The following is a 25735-nucleotide window of genomic DNA, read 5'->3' as shown; positions in this document are numbered from 1 at the left end:
AATCATCCTCATTTAGGTGATTGTGTGGACTTTGATGCGCAGGTTAGGGCTCTGCAGAGGCCTCCTCCAGGAGTAAAATTGGTTATAGAAGCGGTCTGCATCCTGAAGGGTATCAAACCGAAGAAGGTTGCAGGAGAGAAGCTTGGAGAGAAGGTTGATGATTACTGGGATGCAGGAAGGAGCCTGCTGCAAGATCCTGGGAGGTTTCTGGAGAGTCTGTTCAAGTATGACAAGGTAAGGAGGTGACCCGTGTTGGCAAAATAAGTCTAATTTTGAGCTATAGGCGAAAGAAAGTATAAATATCGGTTTTCATAAAAGTAAGTACATTAGCGATCCCAATGCTCTAAATAGTGGTTAAACGTTTAAAATTAATTTTATTTGTACGCTTTCTGAGAGGTGTACCATCCTAAATGGGTGATTCTTGCGAAATTAGACTTATAAGGTGTCATGAAACATTTTAATTAAAAAAGTAAATGCAAAGTAAGAGTATCAAAATAAGAAGCATACAGTTACAAACATCTCTTCATGTACTATTTTACACATGATTTCAAATGACATCATACAAACAAATTTTGTTTTTTTTCCACATTTAAGGGGAAAATTTTCATGCTTCAGTGCATGTTATAAACATTTACAGTAAAGAAATGTGGTATTTGGTGATCATTGGTAAATATAGAGACATTAATAAGGAATATAAATGTGTCCAAGACCAATTTTCTCAACCTCCGCAACAATTTTCAATCATTGTTTTAGCCCTCAAGGAACTAACATTTAAAAAAAGATTTTTTGGAAGGGACATAATTGACTGTGACACTCAAGATGGCTACCAGGTAAGCAGTTCTTATTTTTTTCTCCAGATAAGAGTAAAAATTTTGTTTGTCATAGTATCTAGACAACTTTTTAGTTCTCATTTCCGAAACATGAGTTTGTAAATGCATACATTTAATGTAATATCATGTTGCGTTAATGATAATTTTTATAACGATAATCTAAAAAAATGTAATAATTCTATAGGAAATATTTTTTAAATCTTCTAAAAATAATGTTTATAGTAAGTTCAGACCTTAATCGTATATATGTGCAAAACAAATTACTTCAAGAGCTTTTTAAAAAATCTGATGCTGGACACCTTCTAAATCTGGATTTCGTGAGAATCGCCCAAATGCTTAATAATACAAAGATGCGTCCATCCACATGGACATCTGACATTTTGGTTTTGATTTTAAAACATACAGGAATTAAAAAACTAAAGTGCAGGAACAGTTGTGATACACTATACTGTATATGGACAGTGAGTCTGTCAAAGCGGATATGCATCAAAATATGGGATATGGGCTGACACACAGATGCACGAGTGCGCAACCCCCATATATACACTTATATACACAGAATTACAGTTTAAAAATATTTGTTTAGACACATTTTTTTTATTTTCTACATATTTCTAAACCCATGCTCTATGTGAAACAATGAAAAATCTTGCTCCTCAATAGCATCCAATAAAAGTTCACAGTCGTGGCTGTCAAGTTGCAATTAGAATGTTAAAAGGATATTATAGTAGGTAGCTTGGTGTAAGAAACACAAAAATATGCCAGCAGTGGTCCTAACATTTTTTGTGAAACATTTGAATGAAAGCATTTCAGGCCAAAGTGTATAAAATTGATGTATTTGTCTGCTCCTGACAGGACAATATCCCAGACTCAGTGATCAAACAAGTACAGCCCTACATTGACAATCCAGAGTTCCAGCCTGCCTCCATTGCCAAGGTGTCCAAAGCTTGTACCTCCATCTGTCAGTGGGTGCGAGCAATGCACGTGTACCATTTTGTGGCCAGAGCTGTAGAGCCCAAACGGGTAAGAGTTTCATTCTTCTAATTCTTCTCTTTTAAAGTTGTCACCTGGCACTTCTTAAAAGACTGCAGGCATGTTTTTTTATTTCTTAAACTTATGGTTGTATGGACTAAACAGCACTTGAGATTATGAAATCTGAATGTATATGTGCTGTATGTGTGTGTTTGTGTACGAGCAGCAAGCTTTGCGAGAGGCTCAGGAGGATCTGGAGGTAACCCAACGCATTCTGGATGAAGCTAAGAATAAGTTAGCAGCCGTGGAAAAAGGCATCGCCACACTAGAGGCTAAATATCACGAATGCCTTGCCAAGAGAGATGATCTTGATGCTAAGTGTCAACTGTGTGAGACCAGACTGGTCCGTGCAGATAAAGTGAGTGAAAGAAGCTGACCTTTTGAATTTTTTAACTCACCTGTCTGTTATATACTCTGTCTTTCACTATATAAATATATGTGTTAGGTTCATATACTGTAAAAAAATAAGATGGACGTAGGGTCCATGACGTCTGTTCTGCTCTAAAGATGGGCATTTTAACATGGGGGTCAATGGGGATTTACTCCCTTTTGGAGCCAGCCTCATAGCGACCAGTCGATGAATTGCAGTTTAAGTCCCTTCCGTATTGGCTTCATCAGAGAAATCGGAAGGTTGCCCCTTGGTTAAGTTACACTACTAAAGATACATTTCTTTTAAGATGTGCAGTGACTAAAGTTTAATCTTCTGTTGCATCGAACAGTGGAAAATTGTCTACATACAGCATTTCAACCAGGGGTCCTTGAATCTACAGCACGGGTCCGTTGGAAAAGATGCAACAAATGAAACATTGCTTTGAAAAATTGATTGACATTACTAACTACTATTAGAATCTGAATTGAACATAAACTAATTATCTGATAAGCATTCTAGAATGCAGTAATGCAGTCATTTTAATGCGAGTTATTATAAGGATTTTAAAATCTAGCTTTTATGTTGAGTTTCTCAGGGTTTTCTGAGAGTATGGTGGGTGTTTTTAGGGTCTAAAAGGATTAAAAAAATTTGGGCTAAAATAATAACTTATAATAAATAAAACAGAATGGAGTAGCATAAACATAGAATAAACTTTTTAAATGTATATGGGGGACCAAAGTACTCAAAATGAAATCATTAAATAGACTGTCAAAAGATTAATCGCATATATATATAATAAATAAAATATATATATATATATATATATATAATAAATAAAAAAAAAAAAAAAAAAAATATATATATATATATATATATATATATATATATATATATATATATATATATTACATGTTTCTTAAACACATGCATGAATGTGTGTGTATTTATATATATACAGAATAACTACACACAGTGCACACACATTTATTATGCAATTAAACAAACTTTTATTTTATAAGCAATAAATCACGATAAATCTTTTCACAGCCCTAAAAATAATGTAATAAGCCAATAATAAAATATAAAATTGTATATATAAATATACACATTTTACCATAATGTAATTAAATAATTCAATAATCCAAAATATGTATTCATTCTTTTTGTAATATCAAATGCATTTATTTAATGCAAATTACTATAAATTCTGCCTATTATTATTATGCAAAAAAATGAAAAATATTGTCAACATTAAATGTTGTATTTTCCTGGAATTTCCCTCTCAAAAAATGTATTTTTTTTAAAGTTATTAAGTTATAAAATTATTGCAAAAAATTGTGCGTATTTACTTTGTTTGTTAAATTAATTGTTTATTATTTCATATTGGTTGGTCCTCCACATATATACCGTGTATAATTATGCTAAATCTACAGATGTTGTATGTTACAGTTAATTGGAGGTCTGGCAGATGAGAAGGTGCGCTGGAGAGAGACCGTGCAACAGCTGGAATACATGGTGAATAACGTAACAGGAGATGTTCTGCTGGCTGCAGGATACGTGGCTTATCTCGGACCTTTCACTGTAAGTTTGTGTGTCTCTGTGTAAGATTGAGCCAGGGCATTGTGCATGCTACAACTTTTTATGTGTTATGTATTTTTATAAGTCTGCTTGTTAAAGTTGTTTCACACTGATAAAAACCAAAGAGGTATGTGGGTTTTTTTTTTTATTAGTGTAGATCATTTTGTTAGATGTATGAAATGAATCATCAACCCCAAATCATTCATCAAGTGCAGTAACTTATGACCTTATTGTAATAAAGTAAAATGACTGAATATATGACATAGTGGAGTGTATGTAAATATGTATTTCTTTCAGGGAGAATATCGTTCAGCGATGGCTGAGGAGTGGATCAGAGGTTTTAAAGAGCTGCAGGTTCCTCACACAGAACAACCAAACCTGGTCAGCACACTGGGAGACAAAGTCAAGATCCGCTCCTGGCAGGTTAGACAATAACAAATGATGTACTGTACTTTAATTATGTGTGCATTGGCAAAAGCTGCTGGAATATAGTGTTTGCTTATGGTAATGTTTGTTTTTCACATTAGCCTATGCAAATAATATTAAACACTTTAACAATGGGTGTTCATTATTTTGTCCACCCCCATATAGCATATTCACATCAATGTGTTGTTATAGCATTCCCTACAGTGTAAAGCTAACTTCCTGTTTGTGTGTATGTATTTATATGTTAATTTGTGCAGATTGCCGGCTTGCCCAGGGATAGTCTGTCTGTGGAAAACGGAGTAATCGCCCAGTACTCTCAGCGCTGGCCTTTGTTTATCGATCCTCAGGGACAGGCAAACAAGTGGATCAAGAACATGGCAAGAAATATTTTAAAATGCAAAACTAGTCAAATCATACTTATCCAAATGTTGATTATTTTTGCATTTTCACATGCTGTGTATTCGTCACAGGAGTGTGATAACAGATTAGACGTGATGAAGCTGAGTGACCGGGACTTCCTGCGTAGTTTAGAAAATGCTATTCGCTTTGGGAAACCCTGCTTGCTGGAGAACGTTGGGGAGGAGCTTGACCCTGCATTGGACCCTGTGCTCCTACGACAGGTGCACACATTTACTTAAGTTTGATAAAAAAGCCTTCATATCAGCTCTAGCTTCCTAAAAATCTGAATGTTCTGAATGTTTAACGCTAGACTCAACATACAGTATTTACATCAATGTGTTGTTATAGTATTTACTTGTCTCTACAGTGTAAAGCTAACGTGCTGTTTGTGTGTTCCTCAGACCTATATTCATGAAGGTAACAGGGTTATGAAGCTGGGAGACACTGTCATTCATTATCATGATGATTTTAAGATGTATATCACCACCAAGCTGCCCAACCCACGCTACTCACCTGAGATCTCTACCAAAGTCACTCTGATCAACTTCACCCTTTCACCCAGGTAGGATTCCTCTTTACCTGTCTTCAGGTAGGATGTTGATAAAGAAATCAAATGGATTTGATGGATTTGAAACGGGGAAAGAGTTCTGATCTGTGCTTGGATAGCTAAACTTTTATGTTTGTACCTGCAGTGGTCTTGAGGATCAACTGCTGGGCCGTCTTGTAGCTGAAGAGAGACCCGATCTGGAGAGTGCAAAGAACCAGCTGATAGTGAGTAATGCACACATGAAGCAGGAGTTAAAGGAGATAGAAGATCAGATCCTGTTTCGCTTGAGCTCTTCTGAGGGAAACCCTGTTGATGACGAGGAACTGATCCGAGTGCTGGCGGCCTCCAAAGTCAAAGCGGAAGAGATTCAGGTCTGTCTAAGAAAAAATGCTTGTTTCCCAGTTTTGTAGAAAAGCTCAAGGTACCAAATTTTTATTTTTAATGCATTTAGATTTATTTATCCGTTTTATCCTATTGTATTCTCTACAAATGTCTGCTTTGAAATTTGTTGTCTACCCACACTGCAAAAGAATGATTTTCAAGAAAAAAAATTCTTAGTATTTTTGTCTTGTTTTCACTAAAAATATCTAAAATTTCTTAAATTAAGATGCTTTTTCTTGATGAGCAAAACGACCCAAGAAAATAAGTCTAGTTTTAAAACCAAAAATTTCAAATTTAAGTGATTTTGTGCAAAAAAAAAAAAAATCTGCCAATGGGGTAAGCAAAAAATCTTGAAAATTTTTCTTAAACACTAAATTCAAGAAATTGATTTTTGATTTTTTTTTTTTGCTTGTTTTATGCACAAAATCACTTAAATTTGATATTTTTGGTCTAAAAACTAGACTTATTTTCTTGGGTAATTTTGCTCATCAAGAAAAAGCATCTTAATTTAAGAATTTTTTGATATTTTTACTGAAAACATGACAAAAAAAACTAAGATTTTTTTTCTTGAAATGTCAAGAATTTTTTTGCCGTGTACTTAGTATAAAAAAAATTCTTAAATTAAGATGTACTTTCTTGATGAGCAAAATGACCTAGGAAAATAATTTAAAAAATGAATGCGAATTTGTGCTTAAAACAAGCAAAAAATCTCCCAATGGAATAAGAAACATTTTCTTGAATTAAAGGAATAGTCCATTTTCTTAAACAAAAAATCCAGATAATTTACTCACCACCATGTCATCCAAAAAATGTATGTCTTTCTTTGTTCAGTCGAGAAGAAATTATGTTTTTTTTTGGAAAACATTGCAGGATTTTTCTCATTTTGGTGGACTTTGGTGGAGCCCAACACTTAATACTTAACTCAACACTTAACAATTTTTTTCAACGGAGTTTCAAAGGACTATAAACAATCCCAAACGAGAAGGGTCTTATCTAGCGAAACGATTGTCAAGAAAAATACAATTTTTGACAAGAAAAATAAAAAATATGCACTTTTGGAGCACAGCTTCTCGTCTGGGTCCGGTCGTGATGCGCCAGCGTGGCCCCACGCAATACGTCATCACGTCAAGAGGTCACAGAGGACGAACACGAAACTATGCCCAGTGTTGAGAAAGAGGACTGTTCCTACGTTGTTGTATGTCAACTGATACTAATTAATGGCTTTGTGTCAGTTTATTGTTTACAATGGTCCGCAAATGTGCGTTTCATATATGTAACACGTGACCTCTCTACGTCACTACGCATTTACGTTAGGTCACGCTGGCGTATCACAGGATCGGACCTGGACGAAAAGTTGTGGTTTAAAAGTGCATACTTTTTATTTTTCTTGTCAAAAATGACAATCGTTTTGCTAGATAAGACCCTTGTGCCTCGTTTGGGATCGTTTGTAGTCCTTTGAGACTCCGTTGAAGAAACTGTCAAGTGTTAAGTGTTAAATGTTGGGCTCTACTAAAGTCCATTCAAATGGACTCCTGCAATGTTTTCCTCAAAAAACATAATTTCTTCTCGACTGAACAAAGAAAGACATCAACATTTTGGATGACATTGTGGTGAGTAAATTATCTGGATTTTTCTTTTAAGAAAATGGACTAATCCTTTAAGTGTTTATGAAAAAGTAAGCAGTTTTTTGCTTGTTTTAAGCACCAACTTACTTAAAGTTTATATTTTTGTCTAAAAACTAGTATTATTTACTTAGGTCATTTTGCTCATCAAGAAAATACATTTTAATTTAAGAATTTTTAGATATTTTTACTGAAAACAAGACAAAAATACTAAGTAAGAAAGTCATTTTTGCAGTGCAGAGGGAGGGGAGGGTGCTTTAGAAAGGAGTGTTACTGTAAACTTTGAACTCAGTTTTTTAAAAAGGACAATTAAGTAATGATTACAAAAGTTTATTTCTTGAGAGATATTAATGGAGTGCTAACTAATAAAACTGGTTTGATTTCTCGAACCCACTAGGCTAAAGTAACAGTAGCCGAGGCGACTGAGAGGGACATTGATGCCACTCGTCTGGAGTACGTTCCTGTGGCTGTCCGAGCGCAGATTCTCTTCTTCTGTGTGTCAGATCTGTCAATCGTGGACCCCATGTATCAGTATTCTTTGGAGTGGTTTCTAGGAATTTTCATGGCTGGTATCGCCAACTCGAATAAAGCAGGTTCGATAAACAATAAAAAGTACTTCAAAATCTAAAGTATCCAACATTAAAAAACATTACTTTGTAATCTCAACTGTTTGGTTGACAGTATTTTCCCAAATTTACAACACACTCATCAAATGTGTATACTGTGATTTGCTCTGTAAAACGAGAGTTACGTATGTAACTACGGTTCTATGAATCCCGGATGACCGCCAGAGGCGGTGCTTAAGCACTGAATGATCCATCTCGCGCATGCACAGGTCGAGTGTTTATACCAACAAAGTCACCCGTGACCCCTGATGCCTACGGAGAGTCTATAACTTCCGGTGACATCAGAGGATCTGTTCCTACAGAATCTTCTCGCGAGTACACGGGAATTCTGAGTGACAGAACGCTCTGGCGGTCATCCGGGATTCATAGAACCGTAGTTACATACGTAACTCTCGTTCTATTTCATCCCTACTGACCGCCAGAGGCGGTGCTTAAGCACTGGATGACACATACCAGAAAAGTCACGAGGAATTTAGCACGTACCTTATTGAGAGGACAGCGCAGAGTCTGGCAACAGGACCACCTCCAGTGGATGGGGGGTGGCGACATTCACCCGGTAGAACCTGGAGAAGGTACTCGGGGATGCCCATGATGCCACCTCACAGATCCGCTCCAGGGGCACGCCGCGCAGGGCCGCCCATGAAGTTGAGACTGCCCTGGTAGAGTGGCACCTCACCCCGGATGGCAGGGGGTGACCACCTCGTTTATATGCCTGGGTGATTACATCCACCACCCAATGAGACAACCGCTGTTTGGAGAGAGCACAGCCCCTCCTAGGACCACCATAGCAGAGGAAGAGTTTGTCTGACTGCCTTATACTCGCAGTCGCGACAACGCAGGCTCTGAGAGCCCGTACGGGACACAGCAGCTGTAATCTGTCCTCCCCTTCTGGGGGAGTAAATTGTGCCAGGTGGATAGGTTGGTTAAGGTTGGTTGATGACAAAACCTTCGGAAGAAAAGCTGAATTCGGCCACAGGGTAACCCCTGAGCCATCGGAGTTCCACCTCAAACATGAGTCACTCACAGAGAGCGCATGAAGTTCCCCAACACGTTTCGCTGACGTGATAGCAAGGAGAAAGGCAGTCTTAATAGAGACCCACTTCAGCTCTGCCTGAGCCAGGGGTTCAAAGGGAGGTGAACATAGGGAATCGAGCACCAGGTGTAGATCCCAGGCTGGAGCGCGTTGTGCTCGTGGGGGGCGTAACCGCCATGCACCCTTCAGAAAAAGGGACACCAATCTGTGACACCCCACCGTGTCGTTGTCCACCCGAGCATGTCGAGAGGAAATGGCTGCCACATATACCCTCAAGGTAGCCGGGGACCGGCCGCCATCCAAGAGTGACTGGAGAAACTCTAGAATCTTTGGAACTGAACAGTGCACAGGGTCCACATTCCTGTCTGAGCACCATGTAGTAAACAGCCGCCACCTGTTCTCATACTGCGCCCGGGTAGAAGGCGCCCTTGCATTCAATATGGTATTGCAGACGCCATCTGAAAACTCAGTCAGCAGCGGGTCGGGCCCTGCAGTGACCAGACCCACAGCTGCAGGCGGTGAGGATCGGGATGCCAGATTTGGCCCCGTAACTGAGACAGGAGATCCCTCCTGTCTGGGAGGCGCCACGGTGAACCGTTGCAGAGACTGTACAACAGTGGAAACCATGTTCTTCCCGGCCAGAAGGGGGCTACCAACAGTAGCCTGTGACCGTGTTGGAGGACTCTCTGCAGTGTTGGAAGAATCAGAGGGATTGGTGGAAAGGCATAGAGGAGAACCTCTGGCCAATCGTGTGCGAGAGCATCCTGGCCCAGAGGGCTGCTCTTCTCCGTCCAGGAGAACCAAAGGGGACAATGGGTCGATTCCTCTGAGGCAAAGAGATCCACCCCTGCCCTGCCGAAGATGTCCCAGATGCTGAGGACCACATCCGGATGAAGCCGCCACTCCCCCTGCGGAGGCTTGCAACGGGAGAGTAAGTCTGCCGCCTGATTCTGCTCCCCAGGCAAATACATCGCCCTCAGGCTGGCCAGGTGTGGCCCTGCCCACAGCAGGAGATCCTGGGATGCCTGCAGCAGTGGTGCAGACTTGGTGCCTCCGTGGTGGTTTATGTGAGACACAGTCGAGACATTGTCTGATCGCACAAGCACATGCCGGCCTCCCAGGAAGGGAAGGAAAACCTGCAATGCCCTGTGCACAGCCCGCAGTTCCAGGACATTGATGTGCTGTGAGCGCTCCTGCACAGACCACAGCCCCTGAGCTGTTCGATTCTGCCACACAGCACCCCATCCTGAGAGGGAAGCATCTGTTGTGAGGATTTCCCGACGAGATGCGATGGAACCCAAGGGCATGCCCTGCAGGAGAAATGACCTTACTCTCCATGGGGCCAGAGCAAGAAGGCAACGACGTGACACCTTGAGTTTCCTGTGCCGGTGCCACTTGACATCTAGATGAAAGCCGTGCAACCACCTCTGGAGGGGACGCAGCGACAGCAGTCCTAGAGGAATCACGGTAGCGGCAGCTGTGAGTTTTCCTAGGAGGCGCAAAAACTCCACATAGCATAACTGCCTGCCCCCCCGAAACAGGAGGAGGCGGCGGAGGATGTCGTCCACCCGCTGTGGTGATGGGCGAGCCTTCATGGTGATTGCGTCGAGAGTCATCCCGAGAAAAAGCGTGCCCTGCGATGGAACCAGGCAACTCTTTGTAAAATTCACCCGGAGGCCCAGGCGGGCCACATGGGAGAGAAGACACGACGTGTCCAGTGCCACTTGAGACTGGGATGGCGCACCGATGAGCCAGTGGTCCAGATATGGGAGAATCTTCATGCCCTGCGACTGCAAGTGCGAAAGGGCTGCCGTCACACACCTGGTGAACACCCGAGGGGAGAGGGAGAGACCGAATGGGAGCACTCGGAACTGGAAATGGCGCCCTTGAAAGGCAAACCGCAGAAACTGCCGATGGTGTGGATGTGGAAGTAGGCATCCTTCAGGTCTACTGACGTAAACCACTCTCCTTTGGCAATTGTACGTAGAACCTCTGCAGTGGTCAGCATGTGGAACCTCAGAACCTTCAGGAACCTGTTGAGACCCCTCAGGTCGAGGATAGGACGGAGTCCGCCATCTTTCTTTGCTACCAGAAAGTAAGTTGAGTAGAACCCCCCGGGGTGCAACAGGGGATCTACTGGCTCGATGGCACCCTTGTCCAGGAGGGCGGACAACTCCTGGGTGAGGGCTTGGGCTTTTGCCGGGTCGCTTATGATGGTCATCTTGACCCGGCCATGGGCTGGGGGCCGGCGTCGGAACTGAAGTTTGTACCCGTGGGTTAAGGTTGAGAGCACCCATGGGTCCCTGGTGGAGGCAGCCCAATAGCTGAGCTGCTGCTGGGAAAAACAGCCGACGGCCGACCCCCGGGCTTCAGCGCCGGGGTCCCCGGCCTCTAAAGGTTCCAGAGGCACGACGGGTTGGAAAGGACTGAGGCTGTCCTGAGGGAAGCCGGTCAGGCACCCGAAAGGTCGGTGCCTGCTGCTGAGCAGGCTGTGGACGTGGGCGCAGAGACCTTCGGTAGCCCCTGGGGTGAGCCTGTGGACGAGAGCTGCGCTGTGGGGCAGCTGGAGGACCTCTAGGCCTGCTAGGAGGCGGAACGCTTCTTTGAAGCCCGGACAGCTGCTGTCGAGTCCGTCCGGCTTGGACCGTGCGCTCAAGCGCTTCCAGAGCTGTGGAACCAAACAGCTCCCCTGGTTCCACCGGAACACTGCAGAGGGTTCTCCTACAGGCCTCAGTGAGAGGAGATTGTGCCAACCATACCTGGCGGCGAGCCTGCACAAGAGTAGACATCAACCGCCCCAATTCCCTAGACATCAAAGCGAATGCCTGTAGTGAAGCATCACTAAAATTGTGGACAGAGGCATCCAACTCAGTCTCCTGCAGGGAAGTTGACAAAGCGAGCATCAGGTGGGACATGGAGTTACTGATGCGTCCCATGCGGGCCGCTGCATCATAGGCCTTACAGAGCAGGTCATCTGTAACCCGGCACTGGGGACGAGGGCACCTAGCATCCGGCCTCAAGGCCTCATCAGGTGAGATGATAAGAGCCGCTATTGTTGGCTCAACTGCTGGCATGCGGTCCAATCCGAACTTCTGTGCGTCCTGCATGGCTGCCAGGGTCCGGCCATCGGACGTTGCATGAGAGAGGGCCCTAGAATCCCTCCAACATGCCTGCAACTCCCTCAAATACTCCTCCGATGGGGGCGCAGTAAAGCTGACGGAGGCTGGGACACGCCTGAAAAAAGCACTGGCCGGAGCCGGCTGAGTTTGCGGGACGTCCAACTGGAGACGAGCAAGAGCCATACGAATGATGGCTCCCATAGAGCAGTCCTCAACACCACCAGTAGAGCTATGGGTTGAAGAACGGGAGCAGGCCCCAGAAGGTTGGGAGGCTCCCATCTGTGGAAGTACCTCTGGCTCATATTCATTAAACTGGCCAGCTGACGCTGCCATGGAAAGCACATCGTCCTCCGACTCCAAGGAGGCTGCCGAGGGGACAAAATCATCCGGCGGCTCTGCTCCAGTCCCGGACTGGAAAGCCAGGAAGAGTGACTTCATAGTATTGAGCTCCGCTGTTAGTTGGTCCACTTTAGAGGCAAGCCGGGGTCCCTTAGCCTTTTTTGCAGGAGTGGGGCCTGCAGCCTCAGCAGCCTGACGTTTAGACTGCCCAGACTGATCTGGAACCAGTCGCTGGGCTGGGGTCAAATGTCCAATCGACGAAGTAGAGCCCAACAGTTGCTCCACCTCAGCCAGTCTAGCTGCCCTCACTGCCCGAGGCATGATACCACAGTTCATGCAGGGGTCGTCAGAAAGACCCTCCTTTAAATGTTCGAAGCCAAGACATGAGGGACATAAATCATGGCCATCCTCAAGCTGCAGAGGAGCCATACAGGCCGAGCAGGAGTGTTTGCCAACCATGCTGGCAACTGAGAAAAAAGGTAGCCTCGGCGGAAACGCTGCCACCAGTCAGTCACAGGGGCACGCCTATGCTGGGAGCGGGAGCGAAAACACTGCCTTCACCAGCTAAGGGTAAACTATCCCAACGAAAAAATAGACACAGAATGCAGTACAGATGCCGGGAGAGGAAGCGAAAGCACAACCTTCACCAACAAATGTAGCAAAAAAGAAAAAAGATTAGCTTCAGCGGGAACACTGCAACCAATCTAGTCACTGAGGCACAAATATGCTGGGAACGGGAGCGAAAGCACTGCCTTCACCAGCTTAGGGTAACGAAAAAATAAGACACTAAACGCAGTACCGGTGCCGGGAGTGAAAGCACAACCGTCACCGCAAACGTTGTGAAGCCAGTTAAGGGTAAGCGCTATTAACAAAAACCGGCACAACCGAGTTGGCACGAATACACAAAGCGCCGTTAAGCGCCGAAACGATTAACAAAAAACTGGCACAACCGAGTTGTTGCAAAATACACAAAGCGCAGTTAAGCGCCGAATGATTAACAAAAAGCTGGCACAACCGAGTTGGCACGAATACACAAGCGCAGTTAAGCGCCGAACGTTTAACAAAACCGACACAACCGAGTTGGTACTAAATACACAAAGCGCAGTTAAAGCGCAAAAAGACGTTTAACAAAATAAACCGGCACAACCGAGTTGGCACAAAGTAACTACACGAGCGCAGCTTAACAATCAACCAAAAAACGCGTCCGTGTTACAACAATAAATCGCAGATGAATCAATAATATAAAGGTAACTGTTAACGTTAGATTACAAATGTCGGGAGAGGGAGCGAAAACACAGCCGTCACCAACAAATGCACCAAACGAGCAGTTATATAAAAAGTTTGTAACTCACCTGTCGGTGGATTTCGTTGCGGCCTTTGGAGGGCGAGCAACTCGCTGCTCCGACAATAAAATGTCACGAGGCCACCAGCAACGAATGAAACACAATATCCTAGTCTTTTTGCTAGCGCGGAAAAAACAACTTGCGAAGCGAGAAGATGAAAAGGAACAGATCCTCTGATGTCACCGGAAGTTATAGACTCTCCGTAGGCATCAGGGGTCACGGGTGACTTTGTTGGTATAAACACTCGACCTGCGCATGCGCGAGATGGATCATTCAGTGCTTAAGCACCGCCTCTGGCGGTCAGTAGGGATGAAATAGAAATGCGCTTTACCAAATGTTAGCAGGCCTGTGTAAACCCAGCTTAAAATGTTAAGATTAGATTTAGATTATAAGACTTTATCCTGGATTTCACAGACATGCAGTGGCGGCCGGTGACTTATTTTTTCGAGGGCTCACGATGCAAAGTTCGTCACATGTATATGTAGCCTGTCATGTGTGTGGTTCCTTATGTGTTCTGCGCGTTGAGCGATTTTATGTTCATCACGTGTCTTCTCAAAATAAGTGTCTGCTGCAGACGCATCTAAAGGCTTTATGATAAAAGAGACGCTTGCGTTTGCCAGATACTCGCATAATCTCATGCATAATCAGAGTTTACTGTTAAGGGAGTGTCTTGCGTGTATTTTATCGTGAACGTGAGCGTCTCTTTTATCATAAATGACGCGTGTGCAGCAGGCACTTATTTTGACAAAACACAGGATGCACATGGTTCACATGACACAACAAACACATATTTTGAAAACAAAAGCAACACACGACACACCAAACACATATTTTAAATTTGCACCCCTCGGAAAAGCAGTCACGAGCCGCCACTGCAGACATCCTCACAAATGATTAAGATTTATGCTGAGAAATGTTTGGTTTCAACCCCAACCTTTAATCTCTCCACAGAGACAGTAAAGGAGCGCATTACCAACATTAATGAGTTCTTCACCTTCAGCCTGTACTGTAACGTCTGCCGCAGCCTGTTTGAGAAACACAAGCTTATGTTTGCCTTCCTCCTGTGTGCCCGAATCCTGATGAACGACAACAAGATTGACATGGTCAGAGATAAAAAAATATGCTAATACAGTGGTGTTCAATGTTTTTTAGGGCAAGGACCCCTTAGATGAGAGAGGCATGGAGCAGAGTACCTACTGATACTAAATGTGTAAAACTATGGTGACCATACGTGCCATTCTTCCCGGACGCGTCCTGGCCGGGAATTCTGGAGTGTCTTTTGGAAGTCATATTTGTTGACAGCATACGCCATTTATTTAAAAACATAAGACATACAATCGTAGTTTCATTCTTACCTTAAAATGTAGCGGTTGCTTTTCTGTAATAATAATAATAATCCTCTATAACGTATGCGGTCGACAAGGAGGACTTCCAGAAGACGCACCTGAAATCCTGGCCAGGACGCGTCCGAGAAGAATGGCACGTATGGTCACCCTAGTAAAACAGAGATATTTAAGTAGGCAGTAAAGTACAAGAGGCTGCTTTATTGTATTAGGCACAAATTACGCAAAGCACAATAATTTAATAATAAAGCACATCATTTTCTATATGGTATTTGTTATTGTTATAATAGATTTAGTTTTACTCTTTCCCCGCCATTGACAAGTTAACGCGTCAATTAAAAGAAAACATTTGCATAAAAAAAATTTGATGAGGTTTTGTAATCTGTAACCGTGATTATCCACTAGATGGTGCACATACCTTATTTATAAAAAAAAAATGAAGCAAAAATGTTTACTAATTTTAAACTCTGTGTATGTTTTGATAATTGTTCTGAATCTGATCTCTAACAAAATTCCTTCACAAAAATGCAATTATTTCAGCTTTTTGCTATTTTTTTTTAAAAGAAAAATACCCATATTTAAAAGTTTATAAACAGAGAAAAAATATAGATAGGATGAAAAGTTTTTTTTTCCATTTATGTTTGTTTATTGTTTGTTTGGAAGCAGAGGGTCTTTTATTTTATTTTATATATTTGTATGTTTATATATTTTTAGAAGAAAATTTTCCTGGAAGTCATTTTGTGAAAATCACAAAAAATGCTGGCAGGCAACGTTTCAAAAAATGGCTGGCGGGAAATGAGTTAATTATTATTTTAAGGAATTTGCAGTGTAATACATTTTCATTTTAATGTGAGATGGACAATTACACATTTATCTGAACCTAAGCTTTTAGTTTAGTTTTCAGTTTCAGACCTTCAATAAGCCTATGCGGCCACACACGTGTGCAACTTAAAGGGCACATTGGTTGTAAAGTTTTGTACATATGTTATACATTTTTAACAACAAAAAAACTTGTGATTAAACATCATTTGGCGGACCCCCTGTGGGCCGCGAATCTCCGTTTAAAGACCCATGTGCTTGTAGATATCATATTGATAGTGAAATAATGGCATTAGGAAATAGGCACCTTGTAAACTTGGTTATCTAAGACCCATTTGTGTGTGTTTATACAGGCTGAGTGGCGTTACATGTTATCAGGTGGCCTTACCCAGAAACAGGCTCCAAACCCTGCACCAAACTGGCTGTCAATAAGAGCTTGGCAGGACGTACTGGCACTGAGTGCCCTGCCCACCTTCAGCAAACTGGCAGAGAGTTTTACCGAACATAAACTTAGTTTCAAGAGGATATTCGATAGTAACCAACCACACAGGTACAAACACACCTACAATATAGGTCCTGTTAAAGGACTGTCCTCGCTGTAGTTCTTGTGTTTAGATTTTCTGTGTTTGCAGGGAACCTCTTCCAGGTGAGTGGCACAACATTTTAGACTCTTTCCAGAAGCTTCTGGTCCTGAAATGTCTAAGAGCCGACACGCTCACTCACGGCCTGCAGGACTTTGTGGCATCACAGCTTGGTCAGAGATTCATTGAGCCTCAGGTGCACAGATCATAGTCCACACATTGATTCACCATCAAACTGGTGATGTTTATTATGCAGTAAATATCTCATTATCCTCGGTTTGTAATTTGTCTCTTATTCCCAGACGTCAGACCTGTCTGTGGTGTTTAAAGAGTCGTCTCCGTCCACCCCACTAATTTTCGTCCTGTCTCCTGGCACTGACCCCGCTGCTGACCTCTACAAGTTCGCAGAGGTCATGAAGTTTTCAAAGAAACTGAATGCCATTTCTCTTGGCCAAGGCCAGGTCAGAATATTGTCTAAAAATATAAGCAAAACCTTACATACATACACAGTTTTATGCTTTAAACATACAAAACATTTTGCCCAGCTCTGCACTGTAAGCATTGACAATATAATATATATGCAATAATATATTGAATCAATACATTTTAATCCTCATATCACATGCATTGCCATGGTGTCACCACTAGATGCCTGTATAACTCTATAAAGAGGCTTAGACATATATCTTAGACATAATTACATTTAGACACATATTTAGATATTTTCAATGACTACTGTTTTTTAAGGTGTTCTCGTCTGACATGTTGAATTGCATTATTATTACAGTACAACCTGAACATTGTTTTAGAAAAAGGACACATGGGGTGCATTTTGTTGCCCATTATTTGATTAAAAATGTACTAAAAGTACAACAAAAAACAGACATTGATAGAGATCAATTAGACATAACACTTATTTTGGTATTTTTTATTTTCTAAATTTTTGTTTTCTTTCATTTCCCATGGAGTAGAATTGTGACCGATTACATCCAATCAAATTGTGCCCATGTGTTCCCTTAGCAAGTGCCACAAAAGTCACCAAGTTTTGTATCAAAATTCAAAACGTATTTTTTTGGTCAAAAGTGACTGAAGACAACAAAAAATGTAAATTTAGTTCCTTAAATCAAATGACCTTGTTTTTGTGCCTTTTTTTTCAAATTTAGAAACCAACTTGAAATTCATTTGACATTTTATTATTACACACAGACTGATATATGTTAAATGTTTCTTTCTTTTAATTTTGATGATTATAACTAGAGCCAGACCGATATATCGGCAGGCGGATATTATCGGCCGATATTAGGTATTTTTCAAACTATCGGTATCAGCATTCATAATGGCCGATAAATGAATATTAAAAAAAAATGGACGAAACAGCCTTCATTAGATTTCCTCACTGTTGGTGTTTTTGACAGAGCGCTCTGAACCAGTAGCTGCTGGTGGGGTCCAGATTTAGGCGTCTAGCCACTGCCTGAGTCAATTGATCAGCAATTTATATTTTGCTGTTGTTGTTATTTATCAGAACTTAACAGGATTTGTCTCCAGTCCTATTCAAAGTTATATTTATGAACCAAGTCTTTTAAAACTAGTAACTTTGATTTGGTTGTTGTTGTCTTTGTTCAAAGGCCTTTACATTTCATATCTTAAGTTTGTATTTTTATACATTTTATTTATCAGAACTTTAATATATTTTGATGTTCCTCTGTTCTGTTGTGACAATATTTAAAATGCATTATCATATTATTTTAGTTAAAACTCATAAATAACTACAAATAACTAATGTTAGGGAAATCTGTTAATGTTTTGTTGCGCTTTTTTGATGGAAAATATCGGCCGATATATCGGAATATCGGATTTTAAAACCAACAAACATTTGTATCGGTATCGGCCTTCAAAATCCTTTATCGTCGGGCTCTAATTATAACTGACAACTAAGGAAAATCCCAAATATCTCAGAAAATTAGAATATTGTGAAAGGTTCAGTTTTTAAGACACCTGGTGCAACACTCTAATCAGCTAATTAACTCAAAACACCTGCAAAGGCCTTTAAATAGTCTCTCAGTCTAGTTCTGTAGGCTACACAATCATGGGGAAGACTGCTGACTTGACATTTGTCCAAAAGACGACCATTGAAACCTTGCACAAGGAGGGCAAGACACAAAAGGTCATTGCAAAAGAGGCTGGCTGTTCACAGAGCTCTGTGGCCAAGCACATTAACAGAGATGCGAAGGGAAGGAAAAGATGTGGTAGAAAAAAGTGTACAAGCAATATGGATAACCGCACTATCAGAGCAACCTGGGCTCTCAAAAGTAGCCCCAACTAAGTATTGAGTGCTGTACATGCTCATTCTTTTCATGTTCATACTTTTCAGTTGGCCAAGATTTCTAAAAATCCCTTCTTTGGATTGGTCTTTTTTCTGAGATACTGAATTTGGGATTTTCCTTAGTTTTCAGTTATAATCATCAAAATTAAAAGAAATAAACATTTGAAATATATCAGTCTGTGTGTAATGAATGAATATACTACACAAGTTTCACTTTTTGAATGGAATTAGTGAAATTAAATTTTTTTGATGATATTCTAATTATATGACCAGCACCTGTGTAAATAAAATCGTAGTCATCATAGTGAAAAGTTTCCACCGCCTTTGAAATACATTCCTAGTGGCAAAGAGGATCTTATACATATGCATAGTGGAACATTAATAAAAGATTCCCCACTCAAGTGCTAATTATGTTACTAAAAACACTTACTAAAAACTATGACATTACTGACCTACACACTTAAAAAAACATTTATATAGTCTAATCTAATACAATTCATATAATTTGTGTTTCACAGGCTGTATTAGATGTATTTTTCTTTTACAGTATGTTTATGTTCACAAATTTGTTTGTTTTTTATAACTGATTTGCATTAGTGAAATGTCCCCAGGGATTATGAATCTAGACATTGGAGTATACGGTATATATTTGAGAATGCGGGTGTTTAGAAGGCTGACATTAGATGTTGTGTTTCAGGGCCCCGCTGCTGAGTCCATGATGCAGAATGCTATGGAGACAGGGAAATGGGTCTTCTTTCAGAACTGCCACCTCGCCCCCAGCTGGATGCCATCTCTGGAGAGACTTATCGAGAACATCGACCCAAACAAAGTCTGAGCTACAGTATTATAGACCTTTTGTTAAATAAACATTGTTATTATTAACCTTATTACTTTAGCTTGATGACTTTTTGTTATTTCCTTACATAAACATTTGTGCTACAGGTCCATCATGACTTTCGTCTCTGGCTGACTAGTTTGCCCAGTAATAGGTTCCCAGTGGCCATCCTGCAAAACGGCTCCAAGATGACAATAGAACCACCGCGAGGCATTAAAGCCAATCTACTGAAAACTTACGCCAGCCTTAATGATGATTTCATCACTTCTTGCTCGAAGGTTCACATTTATTACATTTACAATTATGCATTTGATAGATCCTGTTATCCAATAAAAAAATAAAAAACAAGACCACTATATGAAACTTTGACTTTCTTCTGGCAGACAGCGGAGTTTAAGGCTCTTCTCTTGTCCCTGTGCCTTTTCCACGGGAATGCTATTGAGCGCAGAAAGTTCGGCCCACTTGGATTCAACATTCCATATGAGTTTACAGATGGGGATCTGCAGATCTGCATCAGCCAACTGAAAATGTTCCTGGATGAATATCAGGACATCCCATACAAGGCAAATCCAGATGTTTTGTTGCAAAAAAAAACGGTCATCTTCCAGTACCAACTTCTCTGATCCTATTTTATTCCTCCTTTCATTTCTTCTCAGGTTTTGAAGTATACTGCGGGTGAAATAAACTATGGGGGCCGTGTGACGGACAACTGGGATCGTCGTTGTATTTCAAACATCCTGGAGAATTTCTACTCCCCCGATGTCCTGAACCCAGAACACATTTACTCTCCTTCTGGAGAATACAGACAGATCAACACTCAAAACAATCTCAAGGTCCATAATTAACTTAACTTGCTATAGTTGCTATAGTCACTATAAGTAAAGTGTGTACTTTTTGTGCAATGTCGGCTGGGATGCTACAACAGTGTAATATTTGATAGCAACACAAATCCACGGTGTTTCCTTTGGGCAAATCATACTATAAACGGCTTGACATCTTCTTTACATAAATCAATATAAAAGAATTTCAGATCCACGTAACAAGAATTTTCTGCTGCACAAACACACCACATCTTATGTAATACATTTTGGTACAGGGTTATTTGTCACATTTCCGTGGCTTACCAATTAACGACTCGCCGGAGATCTTCGGCCTCCATGACAACGCCAACATCAGCTTCGCACAAAATGAGACCTTCGCTCTGCTGGGAACTTTAGTAAAACTCCAGCCTAGAGTAGCAGCAAGCGGAGGCAAATCCAGAGAGGAGGCAAGTGCTTCAGTACATTTGATGTGTTTTGTATAGTACAATTTTAACCAGCCCAATTAGTTTGGATCTAGTAATGTAGTTAAAAAACATGAATACATGGTTTGCAGTTTTAAAAGGCAGCATTTGAAAGTGCACGACCTTGAATTTTGGTTTTAATATTATCCATCTTTTCAAATGCAAGGATGTGATTACCATAGCGACAGCAGCTCAGCTACTGTATGGATTGTGCTTTACACACCTTGGTAGTGTTAAATGCATACACTCCTTTTTAATATAAATCTGAATATGGGCTTTCTCTGTTTCTCTCTCACATTAAGATCATAGAGGAGATTGTGGAGGGTATCGTGGAGAAGATTCCTGGCCTTATTAATGTGCAGGAGGTCATGGAGAAATACCCAGTCATGTATGAAGAATCTATGAACACAGTGCTGGTCCAGGAGGTTATAAGGTGCACACACATTCTGCAATAACACAAATATTTGCCAGACAAAATACAAGCTGTGTCTCAATTCAAGGGCTGCAACCTTATAAGCATGCGACCTTAAAAGATGAGCCCTCGGTCTTTCAAGGTGGAAGCCTCAGAAGTTCGCGAAGAGAACTAAAATGAGACGGTCTAATCTTCGGAGGACCCTTAATTGGCGTCACCTGCTGCACACGCCCACCACGCCTGTCAGCAGGACACAGCGGAGACGTTTCTAACTCATTAAAATTAATTAAGTAATTAATAATTAATTTATTTTAGAAAATATGAGACGTTGATGTAGATTAAACTATTCAACAGTACACTGAAAAAATTATATATTGAATTTAATCAATTTTTTAAGGTAAGTGGTTGCAATCAGTTTATTTAAGCTACATTTAAACAAAAGTTTATATTTTATTTTACGTTAATAATCTTTTTTGTTTAAATGTAGCTTAAATAAATTGATTGCAGCCACTTGCCTTAAAAAAATGTATTAAATTCAATGAATAATTTTTTTCGGTGTATATCAAATTTATCAACCTTAGAAATATACGCAACATAAAAAGAATAATATTAACACAAAACATAAGTTAATAATAATAATAAGACGAAATGATGATAATAATAATAAACCAAACAGATAATAATACATATTTGTGTAGTAATAATGATAAAAATAATAATAATAATTATAATATGTACAGACCGTTTCAGCAGTAACAACATAAACAAGCGGCTGCACGTAGCTTCCGGTAAACTCCGCTAAGAATAAATAACTACAAAGTTCTTTAAACGTAGTTTATTTATATAACAAGCAAAAAAAACAACACATAGATTACCTAGAAAACCAAAACATTTGTTATTTTCGACGAGGCATTTGTTCAAGAGATCAGTTTAGCAACTAGTTAGAGCATTACAATAATGGTGGTAATACCAATAATAATTCTAGGGATTGTTATGATTTTAGGATTTTTTTTTCTAATCCCATAATAATGCATACTTTTATTTAATAAAGGTTTTAATTGTTTATTTTAGAATATCCAGCCATTATATACAGCCGTTGCAGGCACGCAATTACTCTTGGGATATCCTCGGCTGTTAAGGATCCATTCGTTCTATCCTTAACAGCGCGGAGAAATTGGGACGCATTTTGAGGCTCCATTGGCCCTGTCCCAAATGGCGCACTTCATGTGGACTTTCAGTCTCGTGGACTTAAATGGCGCGTGCTCGCTTAGTCTACGAGTCCGTAGGGTTTCCCATCTGTCATGTTTACACTTTAAAGTGTGCTCATCAGCGTCCCCTTGATGCGGTCTACGGCAAAGCCCGCACTGCGGCAGGCTTTGCGCACTTTACCAACCCAGAAGTCCTTACGAAAGAGTAATCAGACCAATCCGACGACGAAAGGGAGGAGTTTAAACTGACGTGCAACTTCCCTTACTATTTCCGGCGTGACGCTCGAGTCTGTCCCAAAACATGACTCCGGTGCACCCACGTGGACTAGCATCAAGGGTCCCTAAAGTCTGCACTCTATGATGTCATCAAAGTGTGGACTCTGAGAAGGACCACAAGTCCGAAGTGTGCCATTTGGGACAGGGCCGATCTAAGCATTCTTTGAATTGGGACGGCCTTACTAGCCTCAAGTCGCCCTGCTGTGATGCAATCGGTCTTAAAATACGTCCTTAGAAGGTCGCAGCCTTTGAATTGGGACACAGCTACAGTCTGTTGCACTACTAAGCACTCTAAATATGTACCTTGCTATCTCTCTTTGTCTCTCTCTCACAGATATAATAAGTTGTTATCAGTGATTTCTCATAGTCTCAGTGATCTGGTGAAGGCTTTGAAGGGTTTGGTGGTTATGTCATCTGAACTGGAGCTCATGTCTAACAGTCTGTTCATCAATGCTGTTCCAGACTTATGGAAGGCCAAGGCAAGAATTTTCCAAATGTTAACCATGTTAGACATGCAATGAATTATCTTTTATTATCTTTTTGTTTGTTCTAACACTCATGGCTGTGTCTACTTAAACACTGTGTAACGCACTATCATCGTAAACATAAGTGTGAGTGCTGTGGTTATTTACTGTACAATTTTCCACAAAACATTTCTCCCAGGCATATCCATCCCTGAAGCCACTGGCGTCTTGGGTGTCGGATCTGGTCCGGCGAATTAGCTTTCTGCAGAACTGGATCTCGGATGGCATTCCTGTTGTGTTCTGGATCAGCGGGTTCTTCTTCCCACAGGCTTTCCTCACAGGAACACTGCAGAACTTCGCCCGTTGCTGTAGGATTTCTATTGACACCATTGCTTTTGACTTCAAGGTGCACAATCCATTTTCAACCACAAGGCTTTCTTGAAATAAACCAAGAGTAATGCAATTAAAGTCCTAAAGTATGTTTCCATATTAAGCTCTCTAAGTAAGCTTGATATTTGATAGACCAATATGAGAACCACGTATAACTTAGGAGGTCAAACATTTGTGTTGTTCATTACCTTCCATATTTGATGATCAACATTATACATTTTCTTTAGAAATCTAGATCCATAAGCCATGTTCTTATTGATTTTGATGGGTGACCTTGACCTCTTGAAAAACCCTTGGCATGTTTCCGGTTTCAAGGTGATGAAGCAGTCAGCAGCAGAGCTAACTAAGAGGCCAGACATTGGCTGCTTCATCCACGGTCTGTTTTTGGAGGGGGCACGTTGGAATCCAGATGAAGGCCAGCTGGCTGAGTCTCAGCCCAAAGAGCTCTACACCGAGATGGCCGTTATCTGGATGGTCCCTGTCCCCAACCGCACATCGCCGCTATCTGGAATCTACGTCTGCCCAATCTACAAAACTCTCACTCGTGCTGGTAAGCTTTTTGTGCATGGGTTAACTTTATCAGAGCAGTTTTTTAGATGTATTGTTTCTCTGTGAACTGACCCAGTCAATATATTAGTATAGTATATCCTGTGACAAAGATTTATGTCACAATTTGTTTTGTGTTTAATCACAAAGCTTTATCTCCCACAGGAACTCTTTCTACCACTGGGCACTCCACCAACTACGTTATTGCAGTTGAGCTGCCCACAGATCGTACCCAGGGGCACTGGATCAAACGGGGTGTGGCTCTGATCTGTGCTTTGGACTACTAGACTCACTCATGCACACACATTTGCATCTAAATTCACACGCACACACAAACATTTTATTGGCATCTGTTAAAAAAATGCTAAAGTTAATATGTACTTTCCCATACGGAAAATTAAACATTTCAAGATAAGCACTTTCGTAGTTTCCAAGAACATTAACTTCACATCTGACCGAGTTTGTGGAAATTAACTTTAGGTTACAATGTAATTTGTAATTCAATAGAAACTGAGAGTCATTATTTAGTTTGTAGAAATGTTTGAATTTCCCTGTTTAATTTTTACATTTAGGCATTTCACAGATGCTTTTATAAAAAAAACTCGTATTAGTAAATTTGTTCCTTGGGAATCAAACCCACAACATTTACACTCCAAATGCAACACAATTGAGCTACAGTCAGTTCTGGTTTGTGTGCATGAAAGCTAAAGATAAAATGCAAACTATAAGATCTTGGATGTGAAGGTGTTAGGAGATCATAACGTGTAAAACACGTCGTTAAAAGTTTGACACTGATGCTTATCTCGATCTCGCGCTGCATGAATAAAGTGCGCGGCTCCTTTAAGAGATTAGCTGTGGAGAAATTGAGCCATGTGAACAGAGTCGGTCAATGACGGGAACTCACTTTCCTTTTCATATCCTTCACTGTTTCACCGCCAGCACATCTCTTCAAAGTCAGTAGTATGACTTTAATATTAACAGAACAGTGTTTTTGATTACAATCGTATAGATTAAATGTGATTTTTTTTATGTCTAGTAACTATCTAGTAACAATATGGTAATGTTAAACTTGAAATCCTAGTGATGTTGAATCTGGTATTTTTTCTAAATGCATCTCAATATCACAGACTAAGATTAGTGTTGGTAAATGCGCTGTGACAGTAGACATCAGTCAGCACACAGGAATTTATCAGCGGTGTATTTTCGGATCAGCGTCACTCTCTGACCGCGCGAGTCTACCGGCGGATTTTAAAGCCCCTTTGAGACTCACTCATTTACACCGGACTTGAAGATGCTTCAAAACGGAAAGTCTCAAGCGGACAGCCCTGACGCGTCCGAGTCCAAACCCGAAGAGCCACGCGAGGAAACAGACACGAGCGAAAGCGCGGCGGCTCGCGCACAGAATGAACCGGCGGACAGCGAGCCCACGCGCTTACCCGTCCATCCCAAACTGGAAATCAAGCGCCATGCCGTGACTGAAGACTACAAAATTTCCAGTCAAGTGTTGGGTCTGGGAGTCAACGGGAAAGTTGTAGAGTGTTATAATAAGAAAACAGGACAGAAGTGCGCACTGAAGGTAACATACTACACACATGCGTGTTATAACGGTTA

General features: G+C 41.1%; 3 protein-coding genes across 3 annotated transcripts in view; 2 read left to right on the top strand and 1 right to left on the bottom strand.

Moving 5' to 3' along the window:
• The window catches only part of dnah1 (dynein, axonemal, heavy chain 1), a 54816-nt gene extending 30274 nt beyond the window's left edge, over positions 1 to 24542 (top strand). Inside the window, exons 54-77 of the mRNA XM_073876191.1 lie at positions 43 to 234; positions 1686 to 1853; positions 2029 to 2220; positions 3682 to 3813; positions 4108 to 4233; positions 4494 to 4613; positions 4707 to 4856; positions 5037 to 5197; positions 5328 to 5553; positions 7583 to 7778; positions 14597 to 14748; positions 16161 to 16357; positions 16440 to 16584; positions 16691 to 16849; positions 19409 to 19540; positions 19654 to 19824; positions 19930 to 20109; positions 20203 to 20379; positions 20643 to 20813; positions 21131 to 21261; positions 23059 to 23203; positions 23388 to 23594; positions 23894 to 24128; positions 24290 to 24542. Of these exons, the coding sequence (XP_073732292.1) occupies positions 43 to 234; positions 1686 to 1853; positions 2029 to 2220; positions 3682 to 3813; positions 4108 to 4233; positions 4494 to 4613; positions 4707 to 4856; positions 5037 to 5197; positions 5328 to 5553; positions 7583 to 7778; positions 14597 to 14748; positions 16161 to 16357; positions 16440 to 16584; positions 16691 to 16849; positions 19409 to 19540; positions 19654 to 19824; positions 19930 to 20109; positions 20203 to 20379; positions 20643 to 20813; positions 21131 to 21261; positions 23059 to 23203; positions 23388 to 23594; positions 23894 to 24128; positions 24290 to 24411 (3987 nt within the window). The 3' untranslated portion in view covers positions 24412 to 24542. The remainder of the gene's footprint in view (positions 1 to 42; positions 235 to 1685; positions 1854 to 2028; positions 2221 to 3681; positions 3814 to 4107; positions 4234 to 4493; positions 4614 to 4706; positions 4857 to 5036; positions 5198 to 5327; positions 5554 to 7582; positions 7779 to 14596; positions 14749 to 16160; positions 16358 to 16439; positions 16585 to 16690; positions 16850 to 19408; positions 19541 to 19653; positions 19825 to 19929; positions 20110 to 20202; positions 20380 to 20642; positions 20814 to 21130; positions 21262 to 23058; positions 23204 to 23387; positions 23595 to 23893; positions 24129 to 24289) is intronic.
• LOC141369490 (uncharacterized) lies at positions 10764 to 13283 on the bottom strand. Its single transcript, XM_073876189.1, has 2 exons — positions 10956 to 13283; positions 10764 to 10859 (listed from the first exon to the last, which is right to left on the bottom strand). The coding sequence occupies exon 1, from the start codon at positions 12759 to 12761 to the stop codon at positions 11214 to 11216; it is 1548 nt and encodes a 515-aa protein (XP_073732290.1). The 5' UTR covers positions 12762 to 13283; the 3' UTR covers positions 10764 to 10859; positions 10956 to 11213.
• A 166-nt stretch (positions 24543 to 24708) lies between the features above and the next one.
• mapkapk3 (MAPK activated protein kinase 3) overlaps positions 24709 to 25735 on the top strand; it is a 30156-nt gene continuing 29129 nt past the window's right edge. The window contains exon 1 of the mRNA XM_073876190.1: positions 24709 to 25700. Coding sequence (XP_073732291.1) covers positions 25416 to 25700 — 285 coding nt within the window. The 5' untranslated portion in view covers positions 24709 to 25415. The remainder of the gene's footprint in view (positions 25701 to 25735) is intronic.

This window comes from Misgurnus anguillicaudatus, chromosome 14, assembly GCF_027580225.2.
Source record: "Misgurnus anguillicaudatus chromosome 14, ASM2758022v2, whole genome shotgun sequence".
NCBI lineage: Eukaryota > Metazoa > Chordata > Actinopteri > Cypriniformes > Cobitidae > Misgurnus > Misgurnus anguillicaudatus.
Note: the sequence above shows the minus strand (reverse complement) of the source record. Positions and strands in the feature narration are given on the sequence as shown.